Source organism: Aythya marila (genome assembly GCF_965140915.1).
Source record: "Aythya marila genome assembly, chromosome: 5".
In the NCBI taxonomy this organism is placed as follows: Eukaryota; Metazoa; Chordata; class Aves; order Anseriformes; family Anatidae; genus Aythya; species Aythya marila.
Window position 1 is genome coordinate 51,709,928 of NC_139046.1, and position 16,351 is coordinate 51,726,278.

The 16,351-nt window shown below is 40.7% G+C and overlaps 1 protein-coding gene across 1 annotated transcript in view; it reads left to right on the forward strand.

The window, feature by feature from the left end:
• Positions 1–16,351, forward strand: part of HSD17B12 (hydroxysteroid 17-beta dehydrogenase 12) — a gene marked incomplete at its 5' end in the record, with an annotated part of 74,982 nt that overhangs the window by 44,293 nt on the left and 14,338 nt on the right. The window contains 3 exon segments of the mRNA XM_082762620.1: positions 3,311–3,375; positions 4,343–4,387; positions 14,576–14,610. Of these exon segments, the coding sequence (XP_082618746.1) occupies positions 3,311–3,375; positions 4,343–4,387; positions 14,576–14,610 (145 nt within the window).

Below are 16,351 nucleotides of genomic sequence, written 5' to 3' on the forward strand. Positions count from 1 at the left end.
AGAACTATTCTTTTAAAAGCATATTTCAAAATAAATTTGTCACATGTGGTAATATTGTATATGAGCTCTGTTTCTAATAGATGGATCTTGCTTTATGATGCCTGCAAATAATGCCCAAGAAAATAGTATACATAAAAACTCAATTTAAAAATGCTGTAATTAAATGATGAAGCACAGAATGTTCCCTAATACTTCTGACAGATTTGAGTACGTGCAACTCATGACATCCAGTATTTAATTACTATAAAAATTCAAATCCACCTAAAATTGGAGTAAGGGCAGCTGCCACCATCTACCCAACATGTTGCGTGTAGAATAGTTAGGATAGAGCTGTGGATACCTCGTTTTTTCTTTCTGAAGGATATAATTTCCAAAGAAACTTTGAGGATTAAAAATTAATGTTTATTCTGATCTGTTGCAAGCTGTCTGTTACATAGCAATTGCAACAGAATAGTTTATCATGTACATATCTCAAAATGCAGCAAATCTTTTACTATGTGAGGTATGTATCCAAACTGAAAAGGCTTTTTTATTTGTTAGACTGTGCTAAAGTTACGGTGATGCACGGAATCATGAAAATCTGACTTTTTATAGACTTCGGGCACGAAAGCAGTGAATTTGTTTCAGTTTTTTTTTGTCAGCTTACTACAGGAAAATGGCATTGTCAAACAGAGCTTGGTTATTTGCACAAGCACCTTGACTAAAAACATGGTAAAAATAGCAACTAAATGCTCGAGAGTCGTGTCTTCTCTAGCTGAGTTCTTTCACCATTTTCTTGCAGCCCTTGCCAATGCAGGTTTACAGATGCCTTTTTTTTCTGGCCGAGCAGGATGTTCACTTGCAATTTTAGTAGGTCTCATGCTTGAGATCATCAGATTACATGATACGTAGGATTTTTTATTTCCCCAGATATAGCTGTATTAACACAAACCACTTATCAGTGTAATTTTTCAGCACAGGCTATGGCTACTCTAGAAAGACCTTTTTTTTTTTGTGGCAATTTCATGCTTTAGTGCCTTATATTTTAAATTCTGTAGCATTTGTTGCAATCAAGAACATAGCTTTTGCAAATCTCTGTTTTGCTTGTCTTTGTGAGAAAAAACATGGGTTTAAATGAGAAGAACCACAAGGGATGAGTTCTCAGGTTACAGCATATTTTCTTCTTTTGCGTCTCATCTAGAAGAATATCGATGAGAACCCTTGGCACTATAGCATGGTTGCTGATGATCTATGGTAATTATTTTTTAACCTTGCACTTAGACACAGGAATCTCCACATATACTGCCGAAGATTGAGCTTCTGATTGTATAGTTGCACCGAGTCTAACTAAAGAACTTACAGATTGAAATCCTTGTAAACTTCTTATTTGGAAGCTTCTTCTCACCCACGTACGAAGGCTAAAAGAGTTTGCATAATGTTTTTGCTGTGTGTTCAAAACAGCGTCTGTCAGTGACTTCGAACATGTGCTAGCTACAGCAATATGTTAAACAAGCAGAGGTGGGAAATCTTTCTTTTGCTGTTCTTAAATCCCCGTGATTCTCGAAACGAGTTAGAGCTGGACAGCATCTTATCCTGTTGTTATCCAGTTCTTTTGGGGTAAAATCTGCCTTTACAAACTGAAAACCATTAAAAAAAAAAATTCATTTGAAACTACAGCAAAATATCATCCGGTAGAAAATGATGGCTAAAACTGGAAGGGTACATAACTGGGTCGCAGTTTCTAGTAAGGGGTGTGAATTTTGTGCAACCATCCCTGTAACACAAGTCATAGGCGATATGCTGGATTTAGAACGAGCAACCAGAGATAGTCCCAAAACTCTGCTGCAGTTCATGGCAAAAATCCTTTCCAGAGAGATGGACTGAAAAATGGTTTAATATAGGATGAAAACCAGGGGAAAAATCTCTCTTACTCTGGAAATAACAAGATTGGACCTTGCTCCTTTTTAAAACTTATGTCTGTAAATGTAACAAACATCTGTTAGGAATTTGTCAAACCCTGTTCTCCTTGATTCCTTTCTTTTTAAAGATTATCCAAAAGTTAAAATTTTAAAAAACATTATGACAAATCAGCTAAAGGTTTCCATAGATATACTGAGAGGTCTGGGGTAAAAGTGCCGTTGTTTGAGAAAATCTGTGAATGAAGCATGAGAACTTGTGCCAGAATCTCTACTGCATGTTGCCTGCGTGTCCTGAACGTCTGCTGATGCTTAAATAGCTTTCACGTTGGGTGTAAAAATTACAGCTTTTGGCACAGGTGTAGGGGCTATTCAAAAACACAACCTGAACCGACCACACACACACACACACACACCAAAAAAAAAAAAAGCATCAGTACCTTTTAAATGTGTTTCTTACCCCCCTGTAGACTCTACCCTAGAGGTGAGCAGTGCTGCTGAGCATATATAGCACTTTAGGATCCTCTGGGGTGTAAGACGCTATATAAATGTAAAATGTTACCACAGCAACCAAATGTCACAAGATTCACTTGCGTAAGATGAACAACAGATACTTAGGAAACGGAGATCCCATTTGCTTGTTTTTTGTCTCCATACCAATCTGCTTTATTAAGTTTGAATAAACTGAGGCTGCAGAGCTGCATTGTTTTCTAATGATACCAGAAGTTTTCCACTACTTGGGTTGAGACTGGAGAATGAATGCTGGTTTCAGGGCTCAGAATAAAACCTTGCCAGGCTGAAGTGTTGCGTTGAAGGGAGAAAAAAAAAATCAGGTTTAAGTAATTAATACATTCGCTCTGTTAATTTTAATGCTGCCAATGGGGAGGGATTTTGCAGATCTGAGGAGCGTGGGGAGGGGGACAGGAGAGCAGCTTCCTGCGATGGATCTCCCTGTAGCAGGTCTGCAAACGCCCAGGGAGAGCAAACCAGGAACCATTTCTAAAGGCAGAGGCTCTGTCAAAAACACAGGCTGCTTAATGTACGGAGACTGTCATTAATGTGATTTCTCCTCACTCGGAGCTGTGCCTCCTCCTTCCCCCAGCCTCTCAGGGAGAGCTGCAGCGCCTGGGCTCTTGCTGCCACCTACTGTCCTCTCTCCTCTCTCTCTCCTCCACTGTGGTGGGCTAGATGGGACACCACAGAAACCATTGCAGTAACATTTGTGCTAAAAACACCTTGTGTACTTGCTCTTGCACCCCGCTCATGTACAAGTGGATTTGCAGTTAAGGAAACTTGACTGGAGGGGTGCAGTGGTTCGACTGCAACATTTTAAGAGAATTATTTGAAAGTCACACTTAGAGCATCAGAAATCAGATTTGAAGCAATTAGAATAAAACTTCTTGCTTTCATTTCAGTAAACAACGTGGGAATTTCATATTCGTATCCTGAATATTTCATTGATGTTCCAGACCTGGATAAGGTGAGTGGTTTTTCTCTTGCTTTGCAGTGTTCTCATCGTTAGCACTCAGTGCTTAATAGTTAAGGCAGAAGTACCGGGATTTGGTGAAGGTACACACACACACACACACACACACAAAAAAAAGGTTTTCTGATTAGCATTAAGCCAAAAGGGTCCTAAGAGCCTTACACAGGCAACACAGTACAGTTGAGATGAGGGCAGTCCCAGCTTTTTGAGCAGTGTTTTTTATATGTCAACGAAGAACAGTGGCAGAGTGTATTTCTATTTCAGGTGCACTGGTTAGTAACTGAACACCGCTCTTGTCCGTGGTCTCATCTGTCTGTTGTTCTGGAGCTGCTTTAGCTTGTGGGGTGATTTTTAAGTGATCAAAGGAAATTAAGCAACCTCACGAATGGTCGCTGTATATTCCAAAACACCATTCTGAAACTTAAATGTGACCCCTTTAGATGTTTGGTAACATAGAGACAACTGTGCTTGCATTGAGTACTTTGTAATTGCAGGTTTTCAACACTTTCACTGGTATATGACTTTGTTTCCAAACCCTTTGTAGCTGACTGTATACATAGTGGTTTGGGGCTTTCTGCTTAGAAAATTAAGCACTGAAACAATGTTATGAAGTGGTGAGGAGCACAATATAAACATGAATATATGAACATGTCTGAAATATCATAATTTATTAAAGTTCATAAATATTGCAAATGGTGTTAGGAAATTCAGTGTCAATGAGATACATCTATGTTGGGTTTTTATTAGCAGGAGTCCCTGTTCGGGGATAAAACTTGGTGAAAAGCAATTCAGAGACAGCTCTGAAAGTCTCACTGCTCCTGATACTAAAGCAAGAAGGCACAAAGTAAAGGTGGATGTAGAAGAGTAAGATTTAATTTATTCAAGCACTTGCAACCCAGAGGGTGTGTAAATGTTATTCAACAAGCTTACAACAAAACACAAATCTTTTGCTTTCTTGCAGACAATTGACAAAATGATCAACATTAACATCATGTCTGTTTGTAAGGTAAGCTACCTGTTACCAACACTTGTTCTGGAAGTCTTAATTCAAAACCAGCATACAAGTCTAATTCAGTTGTCTGAAACAGTTACTTTCACCTGTTGGGCCACAAGTTCATTTTTCATCTTAGAGTAGCCTAGAATTTATGATTCTTGTAGCGGAATATTCTGATTGTTGTGCAAAATATAACTTGTTACAAAGGTAATTCTTAGCTATTTAGAAGAGCAAGGTGTGTAAACAAAACAGCAACTTAATGCTTCTTCACGCTTGTTGGTATGATTCATCCTGTAAATCCTTAATTTTTCTCCCTCTGTATGCATGTTTTGTGGGGTAGGCACCGTGATCATTGCATGTGTCAGGTTTTTGTACGCTGGTGTGAGAAGATACATAGATGTTTACTGTAAAATACAAGAGGAAGAAGGAAACACAAATTTACACAAGTCCGCATTAAAGTTTGAATTATAACTTTCTCTTTTTGATATTTAAGCTGATGGTTTTATTGTGAAGAAATCAACAGCAGTTCAAGCCAAAACACTTAATGTTTATTAAAAGGAGGTCCATTCAAACATCAGTTTTTCATCCTTGTATTTCAAAGCTAAGCAATGGGCAGGGCTAATAGCAGCTGCTTACCATAACATAGGAAGTCACTTAGTGTGTTGGGAAACAATGCTGAAGAAACTCCCTTGTAATTATTCACTGCTAAACCTTAACTTTCTCTTCTGCATAACAAAAAGCTTACATCTCCAGCAGCTGAGGGTTAACCTTTTGCCTCAAAGCTGAAATGTTAGGTGCTTCAAAGGTGGCTTAAAGGATTTGGCTTTCTTGCAGCTGTTCTGATTAGGTCAAGTACTGAATTCATCTAGTATGGTGCTCTAATAGGGGAATCTAAACTGTAGGCATCTTGTTTCTGTGTGAGGAAGCACAGGACCTCAGAAAATAATGCCTCTGTAGGATTTTCACACCTTGCTTAAAAAACAGCAGTGAAAAATGCATCCCTTGCATGACTGAATTGGAATTGCAGCTTTCTGCTGCTTTCACTTCAGTGTGTGTTTATTTGACATGTTAGAACTAACTACTTCTTGCGAAGTTAGAAATGCTACAACAGTAGGTCTTCAGCAACTTTTCTACTTTATAAACACAGCTAATGTGACAAGCACCGATTTTAGTTGTCCCAGAGGGTTTGTAGGCCTTGGGGTCTTGTGGCACTCCGGCAAGACTTTCATCAGAGAAGTCAGTTACTGGTGGGCACCTTTGGAAGTTTCCCTTACAGAAGCCATTTAGCAGACTTTAATGTTAACACAGTTAAACCAGGTGTAATCAGAAAAGTGCTAAGGTGTGACATCTGTGCTGTGCCAGCAGAGGGAGTGCACTATTCAGTGATTAAAGAATTTGGGGTGTCAGCCCTCCTGGAAACGTTTCCGTAGACTAGGAATGTTTCAGCTGAGCTATTTTAATATGTTCTTCTGAAGATGGTAGACTGGAATAATTTGAGGCCTGCTTTGTTGGATACGTAACTAAAATTCTAGAGACACAGCCAGATTACATTGGTTTCCAGAACAAATTAGCACTGCTTTGAGTCTCTGTGCTTATAATCAGTGATATCCAACTAAAGCTAACAACAACAAAAAGTCATACAATTTATTTTCTGGTAAAATTTTCAGTGTGTGAACATCTTCACATTATAATGTGGTTGTTGCCACATATGTAAAAATGTACTGTCTATTTGCTATGAGGCTAGCGTGTTAATAGTATTTTTCCATTTGTTTGAAAACTTTTTCTTGACCGTGAACAGCTCGTGCTACTGGGTATAATCAGAGTTTGAGCATAAGCTTCCAGGCTTGAAAATGTTCCTCCTGCATGAGCCTGTTGTGTAATTAAACAGTAGGCATGCCAGATGCTTACTGTTTTGGGGAGAGGAGCACATTAGAGATATGTACCATCTGTAAGTCATTTTTTCAGGAGAACCCATAGAAATTAAGAATCATGGTAGGAGACAATTTTAGGAAAAATCTGTGCGTCCTTTTGCTTAGGTTTTGGGGACAAAACCCCGTGAACACTTACTTCAGTGTTTTATGGTGATAACACCTCTTATCCAGGGGTATAAGTTTGTGTGTTGCTTATAAAAAAAAAAAAAAAGTCTCTCTTCTTGCCTGATTAAAAACATGGAATTTAGGAGGGAAGACAGAGGACTGAAGCAAGGAGGTGAAGGTGTGATGAAAAGATGAAGGTACAGAAGAGGCAAAGCAGGTGGTTTTGCTGGTACACATTCAGGCTCCACTCACAGTGTCTCCACATCCTCATCAGAGGTGTCGCATAAATTGTCCGTGTAGGTTCTGGAACACAGCTACCTACTTCATTTCCTTTGGGATGAAGCTTCCTCAGTGCTTAAAATGAAGTAGTATCTTCTTAGTAACCTGCACAACATGCTAGCAGCAACACCTCTGTAGGACACCACAACTTTTCTGGTACGTGTCGAATAGCTCAACTTCAGTTCTAGCTAAATCACTTCCTAGGCTTGAAGTGGGAAATTTAAGATATTCAGCATAGTTTGATCCTGCAGAAATGTTAAGGTCTGTTCTGTTGCCACAGGTGTAAGCATTTTTGAAATGTAACACTGGCTTACCCCTTCCCTTCTGACCCTCTCTCTCTTTGTTGAGCGTCTCACTGGATTTCCTAGGGGATAATCTTCATGTAGGAGGGGTTACACAGAGAGAAGACCAATCTTATCCTCACAGGATAAATTACCAGCCTAGTTGGTTCTGCTGCTTAACCCTTTTGCCAGCGTTAGTCTCTAACGCGATATAAGTTTCCCCAGTGTTTAAGAACATGTTTCCTGCCACAGCTTTTAAACGTGCTTCTTTCCCAACTCCTATCCTGTATTGCCTAGCCCTGTCATGTCCTTAGAGCACTGATGGATTAGGTGACCTATGAACCCCGTGCTGTTGCAATTTTGGGGCTCAATGAGTCTGGCATCGTGTTGTGATTGCCATGACCTGCCTTCAAAATACCCTTTAAACCACTGAAGACAAGCTACGTAAAACCCACATCTTGGAAAACAGGGGTGCAGACAACTCATTGCTTGGTGTTAACCAAAATACCAAGTCAAAAGTCTGGGGGTTCTTCACTAACAAGCAAGTGCTGAAGAGCCAAGATTATAGTTGCCCTCTATAGTTCCTTTCTATCAACAGTGTCTGTTTCTGTTTGCTTCACCTTTGTATGCTGCAGTGGATTTTGATTTCACTTGGAAAAACAATTTGACTTGATTTGGCTCTTGGATTAAAGCACTGGGAGCCAGGGATGCCAGGCTTGCTGTCCAGTGAAAAAAGTGGGCAGGTAATAAGCACAGAGAAGAGTTTCTCATGATTTAGGGAGCTTTTTCTCCTTCAGGAGTCACAAGAGCTACGAAGTCTGTGAGAAACAGCAAGTGCCTTGTTTCTGTTTGCAACATCACAATATGCTAATTGCACTGGGAGTGAGGCATAAACTTGTGTTCTCCTGCAAAACGAGTGGGACTAAATAGTTGAGGGAGTGCTGGCTTAGCGCTTGATTAAGCGAGGAGATGAATTGGTTTGAAAGCTATTATGTTGTAGGGGGAATGTGGTTTTCAGGCTTGCAGGCCAGGCTTCAGTTGGAAATTGGCATTAACAGAGGAAGGGAGAGAGTAAATTACAGCCGCATACATGCCTTGGAGTCTGTGCTAATCTTTGCCTTGATCACCTTACTTGTGCTTTTTACCAAGTGTCAACTACAAAAGGATAATAGGCCTACAAGATCAAGGATTTTTATCATTATTGGATTTGAGAAGCTTATAATTTGCTTAAGACTTCAAAATACATAAATAGTCTGTGTTGAACTGAGGTCTGGTGTCAGTTGCACTCTTAATGGAAGAGGAGGGAAAGGTGAATTGCACCAAGTAGCAAATGCTGGGCAGGACAAGGGAACGACTCTAGACAATGCCTGAAAAGTCTGAAGTGGAGTTTAGGGGAAAAACAAACAGCAAACTATACAAAACTGAAAGGAGTGGAAGAAGCTAGAAGCTAGTCTGTTTGAAAAAGAGCAGAAAAGCCTGGGCAGCAGTAACTCTGAAAGCCAGCAATCATATTTCTCTGGCATGGGTGGTCTGATGGGCTAGCTCAGCCTGCTACCCCACCTATCCTGGTACCTTTCCAGAGGTCAGATGACTGTTGCTTGTCCCCTGCTAGAACCATACGTGAATTATTGCATTCATTGCATATTGGAAAGGATAACAGCAAGAACATAATTCTGAGGGATGTGGCGACACTGACGTGTGAGAAGAAATCTGCATGTGTGTGCTTATGCCATTCTAGGCAAGGGAACTTTTACATTTGTATTCAAAGTCGTAATCAAACAGGGAAGATGATGATTTAGCCAAGTCGATAACGCAGGTTGGCGACAGAAGTACAGTTGCCAGTACTTTGAAGAGGAGTAAGTGTTCTGTGAAGGTAGTCATGAATATCCCTGAAATGATCCAGAGGGAGAAATTAGGTGCTGCAGTTGTCCCAGCTTGATGTGTGTCATGCTCTTAGGTTCAAAGTCAGCAAGGTGGGAGAGGGAAATGGAGCTGCAACAAAGGCTTTCCAGCAATGGTAAGGGGAAGCAGCTAGGGTTTTTTCTTAAAAGTACAAGCAATGCGTGAGCTTTTTTTTTTTTTTTTTTTTTTTTTGTAGGAAAACCCTACACTTCTGTGCTTTTTTTTTTTTGTTGTTGTTGTTTTGTTTTTTTGTAGGTTTGGGGTTGTGAGAAATACGCATTGCGTTGAAACTTACTTGAGTTGTCTTTTTTCGTACACAAGTGGGAAAATTGCTTAGTTGGGGAGTTTTCCTTGCAAACTGGGCTCTGAAAATTTGAGCTTCTAAATAGAGAAAGCTTTCCTAGAAGTGCTGCTCAATGGAAGGTCACTGACAACTAACAGGGCTTGCAGAGTGTTGAAGTTCATAGTTCCACTTGTATATCCTGTGTTTCCCTTTCTGCTTACTGACCTTGCCACGTGGATTATTGCATTATTTTCTGTTGAGCTGACATCAGTTTTACCCTGAGCTGAGCAAGAGTAGTTTTTATTTGTAGAAACTGGCAGGTATGAGCTGCATTAAGAAATTGTTGTTTTGAAAGAGATGCATTATGAAAACTTAATAGTAGATGCTGAGAATAGCTTCATGATCAATTTAACTAATAGTGCATGAATATAATTCCCTAGTTCTTTCAGAGTAAGTCTGCACAGGAGAGCTCCATAGGCACAGTGTCAGTTAACTAAATGTTAAATAGCTCAGTGCTTTGGTGAACCTCTGTGAATTCTCTGCCTGGGCAGTGTGAGTTATCTTATGGTAGCAGTTATGGTTTTGTACACGAGTGGGTGCATCACGGGGAATTGCTTACCTTTATTAAGGTTATGTTGCTTTGAGTGGTTGTAACTTCACCCCAGATCTGTGAATGAAATCTGAAGGAGACTTCTTAGCTGCGTAACAAAATAAAAATCTTGCCTAAGTTCTCAAGCTTCATCCATTGTTGTACTTGCACAGGCTTCATTACCGTTCGCTACACCTTTTGGAAGTGGAAAGAGAGGCTTGCAGTCATAACATCTTACTGTAGAATGACTTGTCTCTGAATATAGAACAGTGGTATTAAGTGTCTGGCTTTGTATGACAGTTGTGGCACATAAGATGTGAAAGATGACTTCGAGTATTTTACATCGTTTTTTCCTACTGCTTATAGCAGTCTGAGTGAATATCACCTTCAAGGTGTTCTGAACTTCACAAGTCGTCCTTCTTCCCTAAGCTCTGCTCCTGTGCTACTGCTCAGATCAGAGTGAGAAAAGGCTGCAATTTGGTGATAAATAAGAATGGGAGAATTTATTTCTTCTGAAGAAACACTGGAAATGCATTGTTATAAATTCTAACTATTTGTTGGTCTTCTAATAAGAACTTTAAGTGTAGCACCTGTTTTGGAACATAAATCTAACCATATGGCTGTGTCTTTGCAGCTGAAAATAGCAACTTCTGTATCTCTAGACTAAAGTAGTCTTCCTTTTTTTGTTGTTGTTGTTGGTTTTTTTCTTCCCAGAATTAGGGGTAGAAAAAAAGGTAGAAGATAGGTCTGGAGAGGAAGAGTGGACAATGTGACCAGTACTTGCCAGGCATGTAATAAATTAATTTGCAGATGCGTGAACATCAAGAAATGACAGCCACCTTTAAAAGAATGATGAAGTGGCTTTAATAAATCTCTCCCACTTGTTATGAGCATCCTGGGATTTACGAGCTAGGAGTTTGTGTGAAAGAAGTTGACTTAAAAATAATATAGCCCTTGTCCTTTTATCTACCAAAACAAACGAAGGAGACTCCAAACTCTGTGGTAGTGTTGCTCAGGGTTTTACGCATGTATATGTGAAATTATTGGAAAAGAAGCCCTACTACTACTTCATGCTTGTGTGCTAAAGATTTTATCAGACTATATAAAACAAGGTACTGACAACTTCTGACATCAGAAAGGCTGTCTTGAACAAATTTTTCTGACACACGCATGCATTCTCACTCTGCTCTAATTCAAATTATCAGAAAGAAATAAGAGATTTCTTTGGCTGAGCTGGCAGTTTTTAAGTAATTTGGTGTTTGGCTACTCTGCCTGAAATTACCTGAGCCTTCTGTCTCCTGGGGGAGTACCTATGGTTTCACCTGCAGCACAGGTATTTCTGTGGCAAGTAGTACTTCATTCAGAAGAATGGTTGTCTGAGGAAAGCTGAAGTGAGTTCAGTACCCACCAACTGAAGGCATGCTACTTAGGATAGTTCTCAGCCTTTCTTTTAGGTTTTCTGTCACTTTTTTCTGTCACTTTCTTCTTTCTTTATTAGATTGTCTTCAGAGAAAGAAACCCTACTGTAGAGTTCTCCCGTGTCCTACCTGTGAATTCCCAGGGACTGGGACTTGCAGCGCTTTGGCATTTATTAACTACACACAGCTGCAGAACTGGCTGTCTCTAAATCACACCTAGGTTCTTTGATTCTTTATCTGGAACACATTTATTTAGTTCTTGGTCTGTTTCTTGTTGAACTGCCTGTTTGGTAATGGCATGTGTGAGGTTATGGCTGATGATGACAAAGATGTTGGCCAGTTCGGCGATTTTGAATAAAGATCATGCAAGCAATTGGACACGGGTATTAGTGGAAAAACTACATTTTTGCTATAGCTTGTTTTCTTTGAATTGATGCTGGGAGCATTTTATACATGTGTATAAAGCAGAGATTTGCCAGATAATTTGAACATGCCTGCAGAAGGCTTTGTCGGCATTTTTACACTAGTGCTCTTGCATTACTGGAAGTCTTACCATGGACTTGGCTGGGTGAGGTGAGACTGACTCAAAGAGCTGCCTTCTGTTTCTTAATTCTTTAAAAAACAAAACAAACAACAAAAAGTCAGTATTTTTACTGCACAAAGGTATTGAATATTCATGTTTCTTTTTACATGTTACAAGTAAAAACATAGATAGGAAAACCAGCTTTGCCTTATTTCACAGTTTTTTAAAGTTCTCTAAAAATGCTCGTTCTAATGGAAACAAGTGGAGGTGATGCTAAGAATGAAATCCGGTTTTGTCATCAGTGTTTTTCTGTGGGGGTGTTTGTAGGGGACATTTGACTGCCTATCCAGCTGGACTTTGGAAACAGGCTACATAACAGCAAGCTGTTGGGGAGAGTGCTCTTGATTTCCACTGGCGTTGTGTACCTACTGTTAAATCTCAGTTGTTAGTGGCCTCATAGTTTCTTAACCTGTGTAAGTCAAATACTAATTACTGTAGCGTGTTTTTCTGTGAATGGAATCCCATTTGGGTAGCAATAGTAACCAGCAGCTTTGTAATATGCTAAGCTTAGAGCTGTGTGTCAGCTTGCAGTTGGGATTCAGACCGTGAATGCATTTGTAAGGATTTATGATGAAGTTTCAGGCATGTGCTCCCCTCTGCATTGCAATGGGAGATGCGATACTAGTTTTTCAAACCATTTATGGGTTGCCTAAGGGGAGGCAATTGCAGTTCATGTCCGCATGTCAATCTATGAAGATGATATGCAGCATTATACTGCCCTGACAGGCAAGTAGCAGTATGCTGCTTTTTGCCAAGGGATCTGTGGTAGAGATCATAAAGCTTGTACCAGATAAAAGATCTGCTGTTCTTGAGCTAGTATTAGACTCAGCTGAAATCATTCTTTATCCTTACAGAATTAAAATAGGCACTTGCACATCTCTTTTGAAGCATTACTATGTGAAAAAGCTCAAGTATAGTTAATGTCAGAGTTTGTTTCAAAGTTGCATCAGACCTGTTCAGCTTTGATGTTTACCCCCTCTGGAAAAGCTTGGCTTGACTTGTGGGGCAGTGCTGAGAGGTGTGTGTGTCACCAGCCCACTCCACAGAAGTAAGGTCTGTTTGATTCCTGCACGTACAGTGACCTGTCGAAGCTGTCACGCAGCACGTCTGATGGCAGAATCTATTCCAAATGAGAAACACCAATAAAATACAAAACACAGCCCTTCTCTTCCTCTTCCTGTGTATCGACTGTGATCAACCAAAGTCTAGTTGCCTTTTGTGATTTCTCCTTTATTCCCGAAATGGTAGGTTTTACAATTGGAAAAGCAAACAAAAACACAAACCAGATTCCATCATCTGTAAGAGTTAATGCAGTAGTGATACTAATACAAATAGCTTGCTACAGTAAGTCACATTTGCTGCTTCTAATAAGAGTGCTTACAGGTGCTTTGTGCTCCCGTATATGCTGATTTTTTTCCCCTCCAATCCAACTCAAATCTCATGTTTTAAGGTATCAAGTTATTTTGGTATCGGCAAGGATACTGTTGCATTTTGGTGCCGTTAAGTATTTTATAGCACACTTATCCACCACTGTCTCAAGAACTTTGTTGGACAGCATTTTCATTCAAAGTTGTGTGTTACTTGTCTGATTTGTCTTTGGTGTCAGCAGTATGACGTTAGCAGGTTTGGTTGGGGGCCGGGTGGTATTTGGCACAAGCTGAATTTTTTCTTTTACTACATTATTTCTTACAGGCAGAAACGTTGGATTCGGTTCATATTTTAGGATGTTAATTAGTGTTATAAAATTAGTTATTCCATGCTAACCAAAAATTCATCAAGGTTTGGATCAATGCTTGGTTTGTTTCTCTCGTCAGAGCTGCCTGCCCCTGCGTTTGGGAAGCTTGTTTTAGGATTGCTGCTCTGGAGGATCTTTCAGCTAGGTTGCAGATGGATTGCTCACATGCCTGATGAAGGCAGCACCTTGCAGAGCAGTGGGGAACTGCTGCTCCCTGGCTACTTCTCTCATGGGAGGGTAGTTTCTCTTATTGTGGATGTCATCTGTGTAATCAGTAGGGTAACATGTTGGGGTCCTAAATGCTTTCTGTGTGTAAAGTAATGTTTATGGCAAGCTGCTGTAAAACTAGGGCTGCTCAGAACGTCCCACTGAAGCAGTAGCCTACGAGCTCATTTTCTGTACATCTATTGCAGTAATCCTTGCACTTTTACACAAAGGCTGCCCGTGGTCAGAAGCAAACTAAATTTCTTTTGCCTACCTTCTGTCAGTAACTATTCTCGCTGTGTTAATGCTAGAAAGCTTTAATAATATTTATTGAAAAATAAAAGAGATCTGTTTGAGCAGTGAAGTGTATTGGCACTGTTACCAGAATGCTCATCTTCAGTACTTCTGTCCAGGGCTCTTGTTGCTGCAATTTGCTTTTTTTTTTTTTAACTTAACATCAGCAGTTCAGTAAGACTTGCTAAAATGCACGTGGGTTTGTCATGGGGGGTGAATTTGGTCAGTCTTAGGGAACATGGATTCATTTTATGGGGAGAGAAAGTTCATATGCATGGCATAGTGTGCTGATGTTTCGGTGTTCTTCGGAAGCCATGGATGCTGCAGGGTGGTGAAGGCTTTTTTATTTACTCTTATTGTACTTCTGCTACTAGCTGGATCGGTTCACTGGTTTCAGTGCACACACTACTTGTCAGAGCCAAGTTACCCAGGTAGAATAAAAATAAACTGCCCACGCAAAGTATGGTCTCTGCTTCCCCAAGCCTTGGCTGGGGTGGAGGGGGTGGCAGCTGCTTCTGGGAGGAAGGGAGGCTTCCCTCATCTCTGGCTGTCTGGTGTCTGCATTCTCAGCCATCACGAATGTTTTCTTTTTGCAGATGACACGATTGGTGCTGCCCGGCATGCTGGAAAGGTGAGTCACACTAACACTATCCAGACAAAGTCATCATTATTTATAGGGGAGAATCCTTTCTTGAAAAATTCATTACTGTGACTAATCAGCCTAGTCTCCATGTTTTAATGGCAGAGTAATGCTGGGTGAGTCACACTGATGGTGCATGAATCATCAGACGGTGGAAGCCTTTTCCACTCGATTCCCTTTTTATTTTTCCTCTCCCTTCTCTGCTGTTGTGGTGATTCCTTTTAGAACAGAATTAAAAAGCCCGTCTGACTCATCAGCACTAACTCAACAACCTGCTATTCTGAGGGGGTGGTTACAGTTCCTGGGAATAACCTTCTTAAGGCTATTTCTCTAAGTCATTGTAAGTAAAATGGATGCAAAGAATATGTTCTCATTATACAGTAGGAGGTATATTGAGGAAAGTCTGTGATCATTTGGTAAAGTAGAATTGGAGAACAGCTCTTTAAAATAAGAGTTAATGCACACCAGTGTCACTGCGGAAGACGTGCACTGACTTCCCAGCCAGCTCCCAGGTGAAACGAAAGATACGGATGCGGTGTGCAACCTCCAGGCTGTTCTCTAGGTGATGCTGGCTGCTGCAGGATGTTTGCTGGCTGTTGCAGTGCTAACCCTGGCTGGCTGGGGGCTGCTCCAGGTCAGGGCTGAGCTGCACTCACAGCGCCGAGGAAAGCCATGTAGAACAAACAGTGCACGTTAGTCACCTTGTTGTTACCTCCGAGTGAATACCATAGGAGGAGTGTGTATACGGGGCAAACCTCAACATAGTACAGATCAAGGGGAGAAAAAAATTTCTTGCATCATTCTGCTATCTGGGAGTTTTCGTTGCAGATCATGGTTCAATTACACAAGTGTTGTGCAGATGGAGAGCAAGTATTTCACATCTAAAACAGTTACTTTGTGAGTACAAACCGTAAGAGCTAGTGGCCAGTCTGGGGAGCTGGTACCTAGCATGTCAGGGTGATGACAAGCCTGGACTTTTTGGCTTAGGTAAGAGTGGAAGCAGAAAAGATTTTATTTCATGCAAAGGAAATGCAATTAGAAAAACAAAGACTCTGGAGTCTGGGGGATCTGGGAGTTGATATTCCTCAATAAAGCTGGGTTGAGGATTGCACTGCAATAGTAGTAGTCACTCAAGGTTCTTAAGTCAAAAGTTATTCTTTGCCCGCGTCCTGTAGTTGACAGATCAAGGGACCTGGCTTTTGTGAAACCACCATCCTCCTGAAGATGCCAACATGACTAAAGCCATCCTGCTTTCTGAGGATTAATGTACTGTTGATAAGAGTTTGTGCAACTTTGAAGCTCTAACCACAGTTTATTGATTCAGTTTCTTCTTTGTCTAAAGAACTGTCGTAGTTATCCATTTGGCCGATGGATACCTTCAGCTTCACAGAACAGACAGATGTATATTCCACTTAGAGAATATCCTGTTTTCCCACTAAGTATTAAACCAGGTGAGATGGTTTGAATGAAAACAGGATCCTGGTTTGCTGCCTGACTTCTGCTTCTGGCTACCCTCGAGCAAATATGGAACAAGTTTCCATATTCCCTTTGGTTTTGCAAAGGCAGGTGACTGCAGTGCCCACAACCCAGGTGTGCAGCTGCCCACCCCTGCACAGCCACGACACTAAGGGTCTGCTACTGCAGGAGGACACGGATGTCCAGCGAAGCCAGGAGCAGGAAGGGCTGGTGGCTGTACTCAGCTGCTCTGTGGGCCACCCATACATTTCTCATG